This window comes from Dryas octopetala, chromosome 9 (genome assembly GCF_963921425.1).
Source record: "Dryas octopetala chromosome 9, drDryOcto1.1, whole genome shotgun sequence".
In the NCBI taxonomy this organism is placed as follows: Eukaryota; Viridiplantae; Streptophyta; class Magnoliopsida; order Rosales; family Rosaceae; genus Dryas; species Dryas octopetala.
In genome coordinates, this window is record NC_141374.1 from 9,672,491 (window position 1) to 9,686,598 (window position 14,108).

The 14,108-nt window shown below is 34.2% G+C and overlaps 2 protein-coding genes across 2 annotated transcripts; both read left to right on the forward strand.

Annotated features, from left to right (window-relative positions):
• Positions 1-1,563: 1,563 nt before the first annotated feature.
• On the forward strand, positions 1,564-7,518 carry TPPG (Haloacid dehalogenase-like hydrolase (HAD) superfamily protein). Its single transcript, XM_086255936.1, has 13 exons — positions 1,564-1,866; positions 4,699-4,824; positions 4,923-5,442; positions 5,550-5,690; positions 5,773-5,844; positions 5,973-6,095; positions 6,234-6,290; positions 6,390-6,491; positions 6,594-6,671; positions 6,772-6,841; positions 6,943-7,013; positions 7,128-7,220; positions 7,322-7,518. The coding sequence occupies exons 3-13, from the start codon at positions 5,143-5,145 to the stop codon at positions 7,376-7,378; spliced, it is 1,164 nt and encodes a 387-aa protein (XP_086112062.1). The 5' UTR covers positions 1,564-1,866; positions 4,699-4,824; positions 4,923-5,142; the 3' UTR covers positions 7,379-7,518.
• A 1,888-nt stretch (positions 7,519-9,406) lies between these two features.
• LOC147273828 (Aldolase superfamily protein) lies at positions 9,407-14,108 on the forward strand. Its single transcript, XM_086257480.1, has 13 exons — positions 9,407-9,533; positions 9,624-9,723; positions 9,824-9,902; positions 10,107-10,182; positions 10,329-10,412; positions 10,490-10,594; positions 11,075-11,155; positions 11,280-11,344; positions 11,658-11,727; positions 11,815-11,892; positions 12,220-12,317; positions 12,420-12,555; positions 13,780-14,108. Exons 1-13 carry the CDS (start codon positions 9,480-9,482, stop codon positions 13,924-13,926), a joined length of 1,173 nt encoding a protein of 390 aa, XP_086113606.1. The 5' UTR covers positions 9,407-9,479; the 3' UTR covers positions 13,927-14,108.

The window sequence follows — 14,108 nt, forward strand, 5'->3', positions numbered from 1 at the left end:
GAAATTGCATAATGAAAAAGCTATAGGAAGAAAAGACAGTCTTTGGATAATGCTCTTTTACTTAGTGGAAAAGAAAAGGCAAATAAAGGAATAAAGGAATAGTAAATGATATGTATGACCACCATTGACATATATATATATATATGTTGCACGTAAATATGGTAGTAAATTATTGAATTACTTATAAAAGATATATTTTACATTAAAAAATAAATGCATGTTTCTAACAAAAATAAAAAGTTTTTAGGTGCTGAAATCTTATTAGGAAAAGAAATAATTAAAAAATAGAGACTTATTTAATTATTAATTAGGTATACCAGTAGCCCGAGCAATAAAATGATTGGCATTCAGGAACAGAAGTTAAGTTGGTTGAATGTGGTATCAGAAGTTGTGTGTACGTGCTAGTGTTTTTCTTAATAATAATTGTATAAATAATGTGTTTTTACAAAAGGTATTTTAATACTCATTTCGAGTTTTATATGTAACGTACACATATATACAGGGTAAATGTATGATTAAGAAAAAAAAAATTGTTTCAGGACAATTGTGATGTGCATTTATCAAGTTTGCCGCTCGCGTAACGGTTAAACTGACACATAACCAGTTCCTATATAGTGATATTTGGTAACTCAACATTAACTACTCATATGTATATGTTTCCAATTACCACATGCATTTTAGTTACTGTAATGTCATACATAAAATGGAAAGGACTTGTGGGTGAAATATATAACATTTATATAATTCACATGACCAACAGAAAAAATTTATTTCAGGAGATTGTCAGTGTGCTTGTAAAGAGATTCATTGATGAAATTAATCTATCAAACTCGCCGCTCACATGACAGTTAGCCCAACACGCGCGTAACCATGTCACATGTATGCGTTCACATAGTATAACAACATTGCGGTTACGTACCCTAGCGCGCACCACACATATTTGGGAGCACCTTTGAGTGAAATATGTAGCGTACGTACAAACACACTCGATCAACAAAACAAATTTACTTCAGAAGATTGTCGATGTGCATGAAAAGGGACTAGTGTGAGAAATCTAGCTATCAATCTCACCGATCGCCATACGGTTAGACTGACACGCAATCATGTCAGATGTATACATTTACAGGTAACGACATTTCGATATATCGCCATATGCATCACCTATATACGTTACTCCGTAACCATGCCTGATCCCGCCTACTCTAAAGTCACACATACACACATGAGTACGTTCCCCTTCCCACTCCTTCAAAGTTGAAACAAAACAAATAGGAATCACACACATATGCTCAACCGACTGTTTTTTTATTGATTGTGTAATTTTCAATTAATTAATTAATTAGTTACTTAAAGAAAAGCAAAAAGTATTATGGTAAATAATTTGGTGTGGTGTTTCCTAATTCAACAACCAAAAATATATAAAGTTTCCTTGTTAAACACGTCGTTGTCTATTCCCCCCCCCCTATGGACCTGTGGTTGTTGTTGATATGTTGGGCTCTGAAAAACGCTATAAATACCCAAACCTTCCGCCTTTGAGATTCTTCGTACCCATTCTCTCTCTTTTCTGTTACATATAGTCCGTATCTTTGCGTCTCCCTCCTCCGCCATTTTTAGGGTTTTCCAGCTACCTTTCTCTTCCCGAGGTGACCATTATTCTTCGTTCACCTCTCTCGCTCCTTCTCTCTTCGCTTTTTCACGTAAAATTCCCGTTCCGATTTTCATCTCTACGTTCAATGCTCTTGTTTATGTCGCTCTCTTGATTTCGCTTCCAGGTCTCACCGTACGTCGTCGTTCTCAATCGGCACTCTATAGATCGCTTTTCCCCTGTTTGGTTCGTAGGAAAAAACTGGAGTCCACGTTTCTCAGGTAAATTCAAATGCTGTTTGGATGAATTGAAATCACGAGAAAATCGATATTTTCCGGCAGTACGTCTTTCAAATTCTTTTGTCCCCAGATCTTTCAGAAAAAAGTTGCTCGATTTTTGCCATTTATGATTAAAAAGCGTTTCGCTTTATAATTGGTTTTACATATATGGCAATTCAGAGAGCTTTTCATGGCTTATGACGGAGCTTTTGATGTCAGTTTTGTTGCTGTTAAAATTCATGACATGTATGGGGTTGGTTTCGGGACCATTATATATATATATATATATTCATCTTGCCTGTCAACATTTTTTTTTGGCCCGTCAACATTTAGATACTTGGTTTTCGGACCATATTCATTTATATATACGAAAACCTTCAGGTGTGAACATTCATACGTTTCGTGCACTGGATGACCAGCATTCGAATACTCAACTTGAAGTCACTTGTATATATTATATATGGTGATGTATATGCAATTATGCACAATTTTCATGTTTTTTTTTCTTTGTTTTGAACAATAAGATTTCTTAGTGTGTGTATATATATTAAAGAAAATGACTTGACAGCCCATATGTGTATTTAACTTTAATTTAGTACGAATTTGTATTCTGTCGGTTGCTATGAACCTAAGGGAAGAAAGATGTTGATATTTCACAACGTGTGTCTTAATCACTTTCTTGATGCAGCATATAAATGAAAAGCCCCAGGGACTTTGAATGAGAGAGGCTCTATATTTGCTTTTTCTGGGTCCAATTTTTCAATGGGGTTCTTTTGCTTATTTATTTATTTATCTATTTTTTGTTTTTTTCATGTTTTTTCTGGGTCCAATTCACTGTTTCCTTGGCCTTTGTGATAGCTTCAGAAAGCTAATTTTTAATTTAATTTTATTATTATTATTTTTTTCTGGTGGGGGTTGAATTTTATGTTCGTTTTGGTAGTTGTGGTGTCTTGTCAGCACGGGAAATTATTTTATATTTGTTTATAAATTTGAGCTGTTTTGAAGGTGATGAGTTCTTAGATCTACTTGTAGGAGATCGATCTCTTTTTTCCTCTTCATTTCAAGCCTTTTCTTTTCATGAAATAACCCACAACAAAAAACCCATTTTTTTTTCTTCCAAAAATCAGAAAACTAACTCTTTTTGCACGGAGAAATATAATTATATGTTTTTCATTGTCGGTATAATGATATTTTTTTCGTGCAAAAAAGGTAAATCTTCAATTTTTGAAAAAAAAAAAATTATTATTTCATAATATTTTCACTTAGGTCACTAAATTGAGTGGCTATGAATAGTGATAAAGACACTCTAATTTTAATTTCATGCACTGCATCATGAACTATGAAGGTCCTACATTTTAATCACATCTTGGTCCATAATATGAGTTACACTTTATATAGATGAACTTTTGTTTATATGTATAGTGATAATGCTTCATTTAGTGCTTGGGCTATTGGACAAATTTGCGAGTCCAATTTATATTTGTTTCTATAAGGTAACTACTAGACAAAAATAAGAGAAATATGACACCACCGTGTGTCCTGTAGATAAGAAGATAATATCATATATCATAGATACATAAAATACACATATATGGTTAGAATTTAATAATCTATTGGTTATAAACATTTCAATTAAACTGCATATTTTATTGATTTATTTATCTATATATATATTTCTAGTATTTTAAGAGCTAGTTTTGATGTTCAAAATATATTGGTCTGTATTATGTCAATACCTGATTGCATATGATTCATTTTTAATGCTTTTTTTTTTTTTTTTTTCATTTTGTATTGTTTCAAAAGGAAGTGTAATTTGGTTGATTTTTCTCAATTGTTATTTTATAGATATTTCTACCAGAGTACAAGAGAAGATAAAACTTGGGTTCCTATATTACATGCTTTCCTATTCTATTTTTTTTTTTTTTTTCTATATCTATTAATTTTTGGGTGTCGATCTGCAGATTTTGAGAGATGATTCTGTTAGCTTTAGAAAATTGTTGGTCTTCATATATCTGACATTTTTTTTATATAAGTTTTAGCAAATTGAATTTCATTATTGAAAGAAATTAAATGCAGCAACCAGCACATGTAATGTCAGTGGGAGAATAAAATTTCGTTGTTAAAACTACAAATAATTTTAAAATACATATCAATATAATAGGGTAAGTTCAGAAAGATGCACGTAGAAGGTGGTGAGAGTGAATTAAACAGTTGTTACTTGTACTGTTGAAATATCAACTTCTATTCATTCAATTTTGTGCAATTTCATTGACAATATTGTTTACAACATGACTAGAATTCATTGGTGGGGTCTTTGAAAGATGGGCTAACACAGGCATTAATTATTGTCTTTGTCCAACATGATTTAAAACTCAAAATTTAGGCAGACTATACCTAAATCCTTGGTGACAATTTATTTAACTATGTCTAATTATATGAATGAAAGGAATCTATGTATTAATTAACTTGTCACTGTGTCCCCATATGTAAATTTCAATAGTTGTCAAATGATAGTTTGACTTTGTGTTTTCTGTCAATTTATATGGATCTAATAAGTCCTATAGGATTAGTCTTTTTACTACATTGCTTATAAATTATCTCCCCTTCTAACTCTTGTTCCTGCAATTCTTAGACACACAATAGTTTTTGAATGTTTGCTTTCTAAGAAATTAGTTTCAGGAGTGATTTGGGTGCTTATCAGTAAAGTAACTGCAAGTTATGTAGTTGAAACCAAAATGTCATGTGCATATGGAAATTTTTGTTATATATAAACACCTCCTAAACAAGCTCTAGTGCTGCATACACCAATATTTACCCACATTTCTTGTTCTGCAGGCAGAGTTTGGTACAACTTGCTGTTATTTGAAAGCCACATAATTAAACATCCTTTCTCAAAGATCCTTGTTACGAAGAATGTTCGGCTGCCTTCTATGAATACAGTGTTGTTCTGGATATGAGAAGGTGTGACTTTGAACACTTACTGTGTTGTGTTTGCACATTGTTGTTCTGAAGCTATTTGTATTTTATCTTTCCATTTGATGCTTTGATGTCATCAACAGTTTTGAGGAAGTCTTTGCTTAATGGACTGCTCACCCAACAGCAGTGACAAGAAAACGTTAAAGAGGTGGTTTTTCATAGACAAACGAGTCGGGTAGAGGTATCTTGGTTTAGGAGCATAGTCTGTTGTTTTTGACAGATAGAGTGCCTTTCATATCAAACACTACACTTTGATTTATATTTTTACAATCAAATACTTCCTTCACAATCAATCTGGATCCGATGGAGTTGAAGTCGAATCATCCTGCTCCTGTTCTCACTGATCCTGCACCCATAAGTAAGTCAAGACTAGGCATCCATTCTAGTTTGTTGCCATACTCACAGAATGGAGCACCATTATCTGGAAAGTATATTAAAATTCCAAGGAGAAAGCCAGGAAAGCTCGATGATGTTTGGTCCAATGGTTGGCTGGATGCCATGAAGTCCTCTTCACCTCCCCGAAAGAAGCTCAATAAGGAATTCAATGTCGAGGTTACTTCAGATGACGCTGATAATGCTGATAATGCTTACTGCTCCTGGATGGTATTTTTGCTTCTCCTTCAACTACTGTGCTCTATACTTATTTGTTTTTTTTGGAATTGGCCATATGTTCTGTTTGCTTTTCGAACTTAACTCTTTCTATGGTGCAGCTTAAGTATCCATCTGCACTCCATTCTTTTGAGCGCATTTCAAACTATGCCAGGAACAAGAAGATAGCAGTGTTTCTAGATTATGATGGGACTCTTTCGCCGATAGTTGATGACCCTGATTGTGCAATATTGTCTAGTGCTGTAAGAATCCTGTCCTATTGTATGCTTCAGAATTTCAATTTTGTTTTTCTTCTGGCTCTGAAATCAAAGAAATTGTTGTCAGATGCGTTCTGCTGTAAGTAATGTTGCAAAGTATTTTCCAACTGCAATCATTACTGGAAGAAGCCGTGATAAGGTAGCTAGAGCTTTTGGTTTTTTATTTTTTATTTGACTCAATGTTTCATTTCATCTTGTCCATTAGTTCCTTGAATCGTCGTCATTTGGATGCCATTAGAGTCTGATCAGTGAGTGCATTTGTTCCAGGTATATGATTTGGTAGGACTAACAGAACTTTATTATGCTGGTAGTCATGGAATGGACATAATGGGAACAGGTAATACAGTGTCCGATGGCCTTCCAAACTGTGTGAAATCTACTGACCAACAGGTAATATGACAAGAAAATTCTATAAGTACTTTACAAGTACTTTATACCCTTCTAAAATTTTGTTATTGAGATCTCAATTTCGTTGTTAGTCTTCTCTGCCAAACTCAACTGCTGATGTTCTCTATCTTGGCATGATAGGGTAAGGAGGCAAATCTCTTCCAGCCTGCTAGGGAGTTTTTGCCTATGATCGACGAGGTGACTAATTGTTTCGTGTTTGATAGATAATATATGATCCATAATAATAATGTTTAGAAGCTTCAGATCAGAAAATTAACTGTGAATCGTTTTATGCAGGTTTTTAGAACCCTCGTTGAAAATACTAAAGAAATCAAAGGCACAAAAGTTGAAAATCACAAGTTTTGTGCCTCTGTACACTACCGTAATGTAGATGAGAAGGTAAGAATTTAGTTGTTGGTTGTAGCATAAGTATCTTATATTATTATCTATAAGAGTTTGGCTTACCTGTTTGTTCATTTTTGGCCTCTCCTCTGACTTCAGAATTGGTCTACAATTGCACAATGTGTTCATGATATTCTAAAGGACTACCCTCGTTTACGATTAACTCATGGGCGGAAGGTGATTTTATTGACAATGATTTTAGTATTTGCACTCATATGTCAAAACTCTTTCATCTGATATAGAATTTTGGACTTGGTTTTGCTTGTGTGTATGTCAGGTTTTAGAGGTCCGCCCTGTTATTAACTGGAACAAGGGAAAAGCTGTTGAATTTCTGCTTGAATCTCTTGGTAGGGAATTACTCTCTCTCTCTCTCTCTCTCACTCAAATGGCACATACTCACTATATTGGTACAAGGTTTTGATCTCAAATAATTGTACAAATGTTGCAGGGCTAAATGGTAGGGCTGATGTCCTCCCAATTTATATTGGTGATGATAGGAGTGATGAAGATGCCTTCAAGGTGATATGAAATTCCATAACTACATTTTACTGCTAAAGATTTTGTAACATTCCTATAGTGTGTGGTACAAAAGACAGCTGAGTTATATGAAACTCCATGTATACATTCATTCAGGTCTTGAAGAAGAAGAAGCGAGGATATGGAATTCTTGTATCTCCAGTTCCAAAAGAAACCAGTGCCTTCTACTCTCTCAGGGACCCATCAGAGGTTTAATCTCACTCATTCATGCAGGGCATGAGTAATTATATTCATTTGATTTTGGCTACTATTGTGATATAACTGAAACGTACCATTGAAATTTTGTGCAGGTGATGGAGTTCCTCAAGTCCTTGGTGAGATGGAAGGAGCAGGAAGAAGAAAATTAAAAGGCTATCTATCTAAGAGAAGAGCACTTAGTGTTTTGCATATATAGGGGCATGTTTAGTTTTTAAGTTTTGTACTCTTCAATAACTCAAGGCTGTTAAATTAAAGAGGCTGGCATTATATTTACAAATCCTCAGTTCAGAAAGCTTCTCAGTTATCTTGTACTTTATTTCATGTCTTTTGGCTTATAAAATGTCCTTTTTTCCCAAGATGGATGGTCTCATTATGTTCTCCCAGTTCCTGTTGAGTTTATTAAATTATATATCCAGAAAGACATTGTTCAAATCTGTGAGAGAGAGAGAGAGAGAGAGAGAGAGAGAGAGAGAGAGAGAGAGAGATCTATTTGTTTACCTATGAACTTTGTAAACTTACAGGCTCCTCATCTTTGCTCTGAAAGTGAATATAATTCAGGCTTTATGGTTTTGCATCTCATCCATTGACCAGAATCAGATATAGAAGTTTGAGGTGGGTTGTAGGTGAGAATCGTGAGATATGCAAGTTGTTTACTTAGGTCCTTAATTATTAAATCCACAATAATTAAGTCCAAAATATAGAGCAATATTGTGTCAAAAAATAATTAACATATTATGTTACCAAACCTTCAATCATTGCTAATTAATTATGCAGCCAGTATTGAATATTGGGGCATAATTATATTACATCGATGATGTTCATTGACAATCTTAAATTAATGCTTCATTTGGACGAAACCATACTACAAAATTACAAAAACCATGAGTGTACCATTTGCACAAAGAGTTTGACTCTCATAAAGAAAGATTAATGGTGAAGTACCAATCTGAATGAATCTAGCAAAGGGAAAAAATGAAGATTAGCAGAAGAAGATAACTTTAGAACTAGGTTTAGCCAGAGGTTGGAGCCCTTGTTGGATTCCATTGTTAGCCTTTGGGCCTTGAACAGTTGAGGCCCAATACTAAAAGGACCAAGATCAACCCCTTGAAGCTTTCATGGGCCCACTGCACTTTTCGCATCTTCCTGCTAGGTAAAGGTCCTTTGTACTCAATGAAACAGGCTCACTGCCTCACAAAATTAGCTAGCGGAGAATCCAATACAACATGTCCCAATCCACTAGTCACCCTCAACCCCAAATGCATTAAACAATTCCACCTTGATATCTTCATGAGTAGTTCATCCATATCCATTATCCGACGTACTTCTCATGAAAACCTTTTTATATTGCCATCAAAAAAATTATAGATAATTAGATTTAAATTCTTTAGAAAAAATAATTTTTAGACAAAAATCGGAATGTTTTAAAATTTATAAAATTTTTTTTTAATTTATAATAATTTATAAAAAAATTATTTTAATTCATAATAAAGTCATTTCCCAATTTGAAAGATATTTCTCTCTATTTGAAGAATATTTCTCCTCCTAGTCCTAGAGTGTAGAGTAAACTTTATAGAGGATGCATGTTAGGTTTTAAAGTTTAAAATCTTGGAGTTAAAACCTAACATAAAGTCGTAAAAAAAAAAGAATTTAATTAAAAACCCTAAATTACTACCGACTTAATCTAAAAAAACTCATAAAATAGACTGAATTCTAAATCTCCAAAAAAATTATTAATAAAGTACAAAAATGGTAATTGGACTTCCATATCAAGAATGCAAAAACTACTTTTGGGATGTAAACCACAATTCCCTTTAGTAAAATCATATTGAAGAGAAATTCCTAAATAAGCATATATGTGAATTTGTGATTAAAAGTTGTACAAGAAACGTGGCACACACGACAGTTCTATTGAAAAATTTCTAATAGAGAAAAACTTAATATGAATTGATTTGACATTCGGAGAAATATATTATGCATTAAAATTGAAAAAAAGTATTATGTGATGAAGTATAAAAGTATAAGTATCATCATGTATGTTATTGGGTTGAGATATCAAATCAGTTATATCTATTGCAGGGAAGTTTCTCTCTTAGTATATTAAATCTAACATGGATAAATAAAAATATTTCTAAAAAAAACACTAACGTGGTTTAAAATGAAAATTGAGAGTGATGTATAAAACAAGTGTACCCTTGGTCCACCGAAATAAGCTGCAACAACTCCAACTGGTTTTCTGTGTGAAGCGAGAAAATGTCATCAGTCTCTTTGCAATCTCCGCCATCCTCAGCTGTGTCCTCTTTCCAGGTACACACACACCCTCACTCTCACTCTGACTCAGTTTTCTTACAAAGTGTAAACTATGATTTACACTTGGCATTCATTCATTCACCGCAGGGAAGAAGGCTCAGGTTCTCTAATGGATCCACACCTTCCAATTTACCCTTCAGCTTCCACCGATCCTTTCCTCTCATTCGCGCTTCCACTCTCGACACTGGTCACTCCTCAGTCCTCACTGCTCGCCGCTCACTGTTTTTATTTATTTTTTAATATTCTATATTTTTACACTCTATTTCTTCGATACATTGGATTTTCAGGTTCGACAACTGAATTGGACGCCGTCTCTAGCTTCAGTGAGATCGTTCCAGACACCGTCATTTTCGATGACTTCGAGAGGTGCATATATTTTTCATTCATTCGTTTATTTAACTCAGAAAAATGTGGAATTTGAAATTTGATAAATATGTTATATTTCTTCTTTTATACATTACTTATGAATCAGATTTTTTTTTTTTTGAAATGCTTGTCTTTGATAATTGATCAGATCAGATCAATCTATTTTTGATAATTGGTTCCCATGTTCTGATGATTTGTAAACAGATTTCCTCCAACTGCTGCTACAGTGAGCTCAGCTCTACTCTTAGGTATATGTGGTCTACCTGATACCATATTTAGAGTAAGCATTCAATCTCCTCTTGGGAAAATAAAAAATAAAAAATAAAATTTTGAAAATAAACAAAAAATAATATTCCTTTGGACTCTAAAGTTCAATACAGGACAGAAGACATGTAGTGTTTTCTAATTCGTTTTTCCTTGGTGTAGAATGCTGTGGATATGGCGTTGGCGGATTCAGAGTGTAATAAGCATGAAGACTCTGAATTGAGGTTGTCATGTTTCTCTAACAAGGTTTGTTTATTTGTATCTTAATCAGAAGAAATGGATATATTGATCATATGGTTCAGAATTAAGTTTTTGGTGTGTAGGCTTTAGTGAATGTTGGTGCTGATTTGGCAAAACTAGTCCCTGGACGAGTGTCTACTGAGGTAGATGCACGTCTTGCTTATGACACACATGGAATTATCACGAAGGTATTGGTTTCTTCTTTGTAGTTCTACTGCGTTAATTTGTTGGTTGCTATTTCATTTAGCTCATTCTTGGTTTTTTTTTTTTTTGGTAGCAGTTTTATGACGTTTGTAAATGATAATTTTGACAACTGTTGTCATTTTTTCATTTGATTGTGCTGTGCCTGTCATAACTGGTGTAATAGTTTTGCATTAAAGTTCCACAACTCCAATAATATGCATAAATTTGATATTATTAACTAGGTGACTTTGTCGACATTTCAGAACACTCTTTTGCTCAAATTGAGACTCTCCAAAAGTATTTAGATACATAAAATGCGCGAGAGAAAGAGATACTGAAATTTTGTTGCATTTTCTTATGGTTGTGTACTTCATTTTTTTAAGTGCCAAATTGTTTGCCTAAATATCCTTTGCACTCTGATGCCACTGGATTATTTGATCTTATTTTTTATTACATCCGATAAAATTGGTTTATCAAATATGCAGGTGCATGATTTGCTGAAGTTGTACAATGGAGTTGATGTTCCTACTGAGCGGTTGTTGTTCAAAATTCCTTCAACTTGGCAAGTAAGTGTCAGATAAAAGTATGTCTGTAGTGGTGATCCGAAAATTCTCTGTTCGAATTGATACAATAAGGTGCATTGATTGATCTCATCTTTTGTTGCCTACTACTTGTTGGTTTTCTATTCAGGGAATAGAGGCTTCAAGATTACTGGAATCTGAGGGCATACAGACACATTTGACATTCGTTTACAGGTAAGGTTCTTGTCATTAACTGGTGTAAGCACCAGTTTGAAAAATAACCTTATTGTATTATAAAAAATAAAAATAAAAAATAAAGAGAAAATCAAGTGATTTTGTTACTGATTCATGACTGAAAGCTTTTGTCCTCGATGCTATAGAAACTTCTATAACAGCATGATTGTATACAGTTCTAATGGAGGATACATTTTAAAGAAATCCCCTCCCCCCCTCCACTTTGTACTTATATGACTATATCTACATAATGCCCTTCTCAGACGAGTTCCATTTTAATTCTTTATTTGATGGTTTGGTCATTTTGCTTCAGCTTTGCTCAAGCTGCAGCTGCAGCCCAAGCTGGTGCTTCTGTTATACAGATTTTTGTTGGTCGTCTTAGGGTAATCTTCTATCCTAATTGTATAATGGAATTTTTTGAATTTAACTTCAATTAGTTCTAATTGTTAAAGGTCTTGCTTATCATTCAGGATTGGTCTCGCAACCATTCTGGTGACCCTGAGATTAAAGCTGCTCTCAGGAGAGGAGAGGACCCTGGGTTAGCCTTGGTAAGTTGGAGAGTTCTTATCTTGTGGTTTTGTGATTATGTGTTGCTGTTTGTTGTAGTCCTTGAAGGAAGCCACGCTCTATTTTGATATTGGCATGTAATGTATCTCAGTCATGAATACTTACCAAATATAAACTGGTTTGTACTTCATATTTTTCCAGTTATAGTTTCATATCCAAAATCTCACAACCATTAGCAATGAGCCTAAAGCATTTATTGTAACTTTTTTTTTTCCTGTCACTCATTGAAGTCTGCTAAGAATGCTTTAATGAAAGATGATAATGACTAGAAAACTGCTTCCATATGATGACATGTTTTGACATTGCAGATGACAAAGGCGTATAACTACATCCACAAATATGGACATAAATCAAAGTTGATGGCAGCAGCAGTTCGGAATAAGCAGGATTTATTCAGTCTCCTGGGGTAAATATATATGACTCAACTAAATCACGTGTAGCTGGAAGCTTTTACAAAAATCAACTTAGGCAATGACCTTCCTGCTCATGCTTTTTGGTACTTGTTCAGGGTTGACTATATCATTGCACCACTGAAGGTATTGCAATCACTCAAAGAATCGGTCACCACTCCTGAAGAGAAATACTCTTTTGTCAGGAGGCTATCTCCACAATCTGCTGCCACCTACAGTTTCAAGGAAGAAGAGGTCTGTTTTTATTCCTGTTGTCAGTCTCTTTTCTTCTGCATCAGGAGTTTCTCATTTTAACCTATTGGGGTAGTGGTGAATGGAAAAAAAAAAAAAAAAAAAAAAAAAAAAAGAACTTTAAACAATCACTAAATGCAATTTCAAAGTTCCTATAATTATACGGGAAGCAAAAAGATGACTCAGCTTAACATGTTCACCTGCACTTTATGTGTAATGCTGTTGGTAGTTGGTACTTGAATTTTGATCTTTTATTTCATGTGACAAGAATGAAAGGGAGCTATATGAGAAACCAAATAGTTGTAAAATTATGAGTGCCTCTATTTTTTTGAGGCACCATATAGCTTTAAAATTATGAGAAACCAAATAGTTTTTTTATTTTATAGGAAACATATTTTATTGAAACAAAAATAGAGATTACAAAATAGGGGACAAGGCATCCACTTAAATCTCTAACAAGCCGAACAAACAGAAAACATCAACATGCTACAATAAGATAGAAAAGGAACATCAAACTAAAGCAAAACAGCATTCCATTCCAAAAAAATAGCATTGAAAGAGCTATATCTAAACTCTGAAGAAACCGAAGCCCAAAGTGAAGCCAAATATCAAAGTCTGTCCCACAAGTGATCTACCTCCTCCCCCCTATCTCCCTCGAAAATCCTCCTATCTCGTTCCATCCACACCACCCAAAAGATTGCCAACACAGCACCTGTCCAGCACCTAATAGTTGTACCACCATAGACCTTTCAGTAGCACACTATAGTTATCATGCTGAAGAGAATATGTAATTGCATATGCATTCTTTGTAGTTTTATGTAGGAGGAAATTTTCTTCGATGCATTGTTGGATTGCATAGGCCTAGGCCATCCTATGCAGAAAATATGCTCTCTCCTTTGAGGAAAACTTTTCATTCCCCAATATTCTACCAAGCACTTATATTATAGCCTTTCTGAAAAAGTGAAATTGGTGAATAAGAAGCATTTCATACTTTCAAGAGTATTTTCTCAATGCTAAACCAAACAGTGATTGCCATTATTGGGGTTTAGGGGTAGTTTAAATCAGTTAGATTGCCAAACACAAAACAAAAAAAATCAGTTAGATGCCTGTCTAATTGTTACTGGTTCAAATTGATAGACCTCTTTGGTGGAAATCTATTTTGAACAGATTATGAAAGTGTTTTTAGTTCTACATTTATTAACTAATTAATTTTCTCCTGTTGCCCAGCTTGTTAAGTGGGACCAATTAACCTTTGCATCAGCCATGGGACCTGCAGCCGTGGAGCTTCTGGCCAGTGGACTCGATGGGTACGCTAGTCAAGCAAACCGTGTTCAGGAGTTATTTGGGAAACTTTGGCCACCTCCAAATGTATGAAGTGGTAGTGGTATGGTATCTTCTGTTGCTATGTTGACCTTGCCTTTCATGAAATAAGAGGGAAATACCAGTTTGTCTTTTGTTTGCCATTATTTTTTTGCTCTCTTGTAATGTTTTATTTCCAGCAACACCTGATCTCAGAAAAGCACTTTATATATTTCATCATAAAATCTTGCAGTTAA

Excerpts from the sequence above, each read along its gene's own strand:
- TPPG (XM_086255936.1), top strand. The coding sequence starts at position 5,143 with ATGGAGTTGAAGTCGAATCATCCTGCTCCTGTTCTCACTGATCCTGCA. Across the intron at positions 5,691-5,772 it reads GTGCAATATTGTCTAGTGCT|ATGCGTTCTGCTGTAAGTAA; the intron begins GTAAGAATCCTG and ends AATTGTTGTCAG. Across the intron at positions 6,492-6,593 it reads ACCGTAATGTAGATGAGAAG|AATTGGTCTACAATTGCACA; the intron begins GTAAGAATTTAG and ends CTCTGACTTCAG.
- LOC147273828 (XM_086257480.1), top strand. The coding sequence starts at position 9,480 with ATGTCATCAGTCTCTTTGCAATCTCCGCCATCCTCAGCTGTGTCCTCT. Across the intron at positions 9,724-9,823 it reads CGCTTCCACTCTCGACACTG|GTTCGACAACTGAATTGGAC; the intron begins GTCACTCCTCAG and ends TTGGATTTTCAG. Across the intron at positions 11,156-11,279 it reads AAATTCCTTCAACTTGGCAA|GGAATAGAGGCTTCAAGATT; the intron begins GTAAGTGTCAGA and ends TTTTCTATTCAG.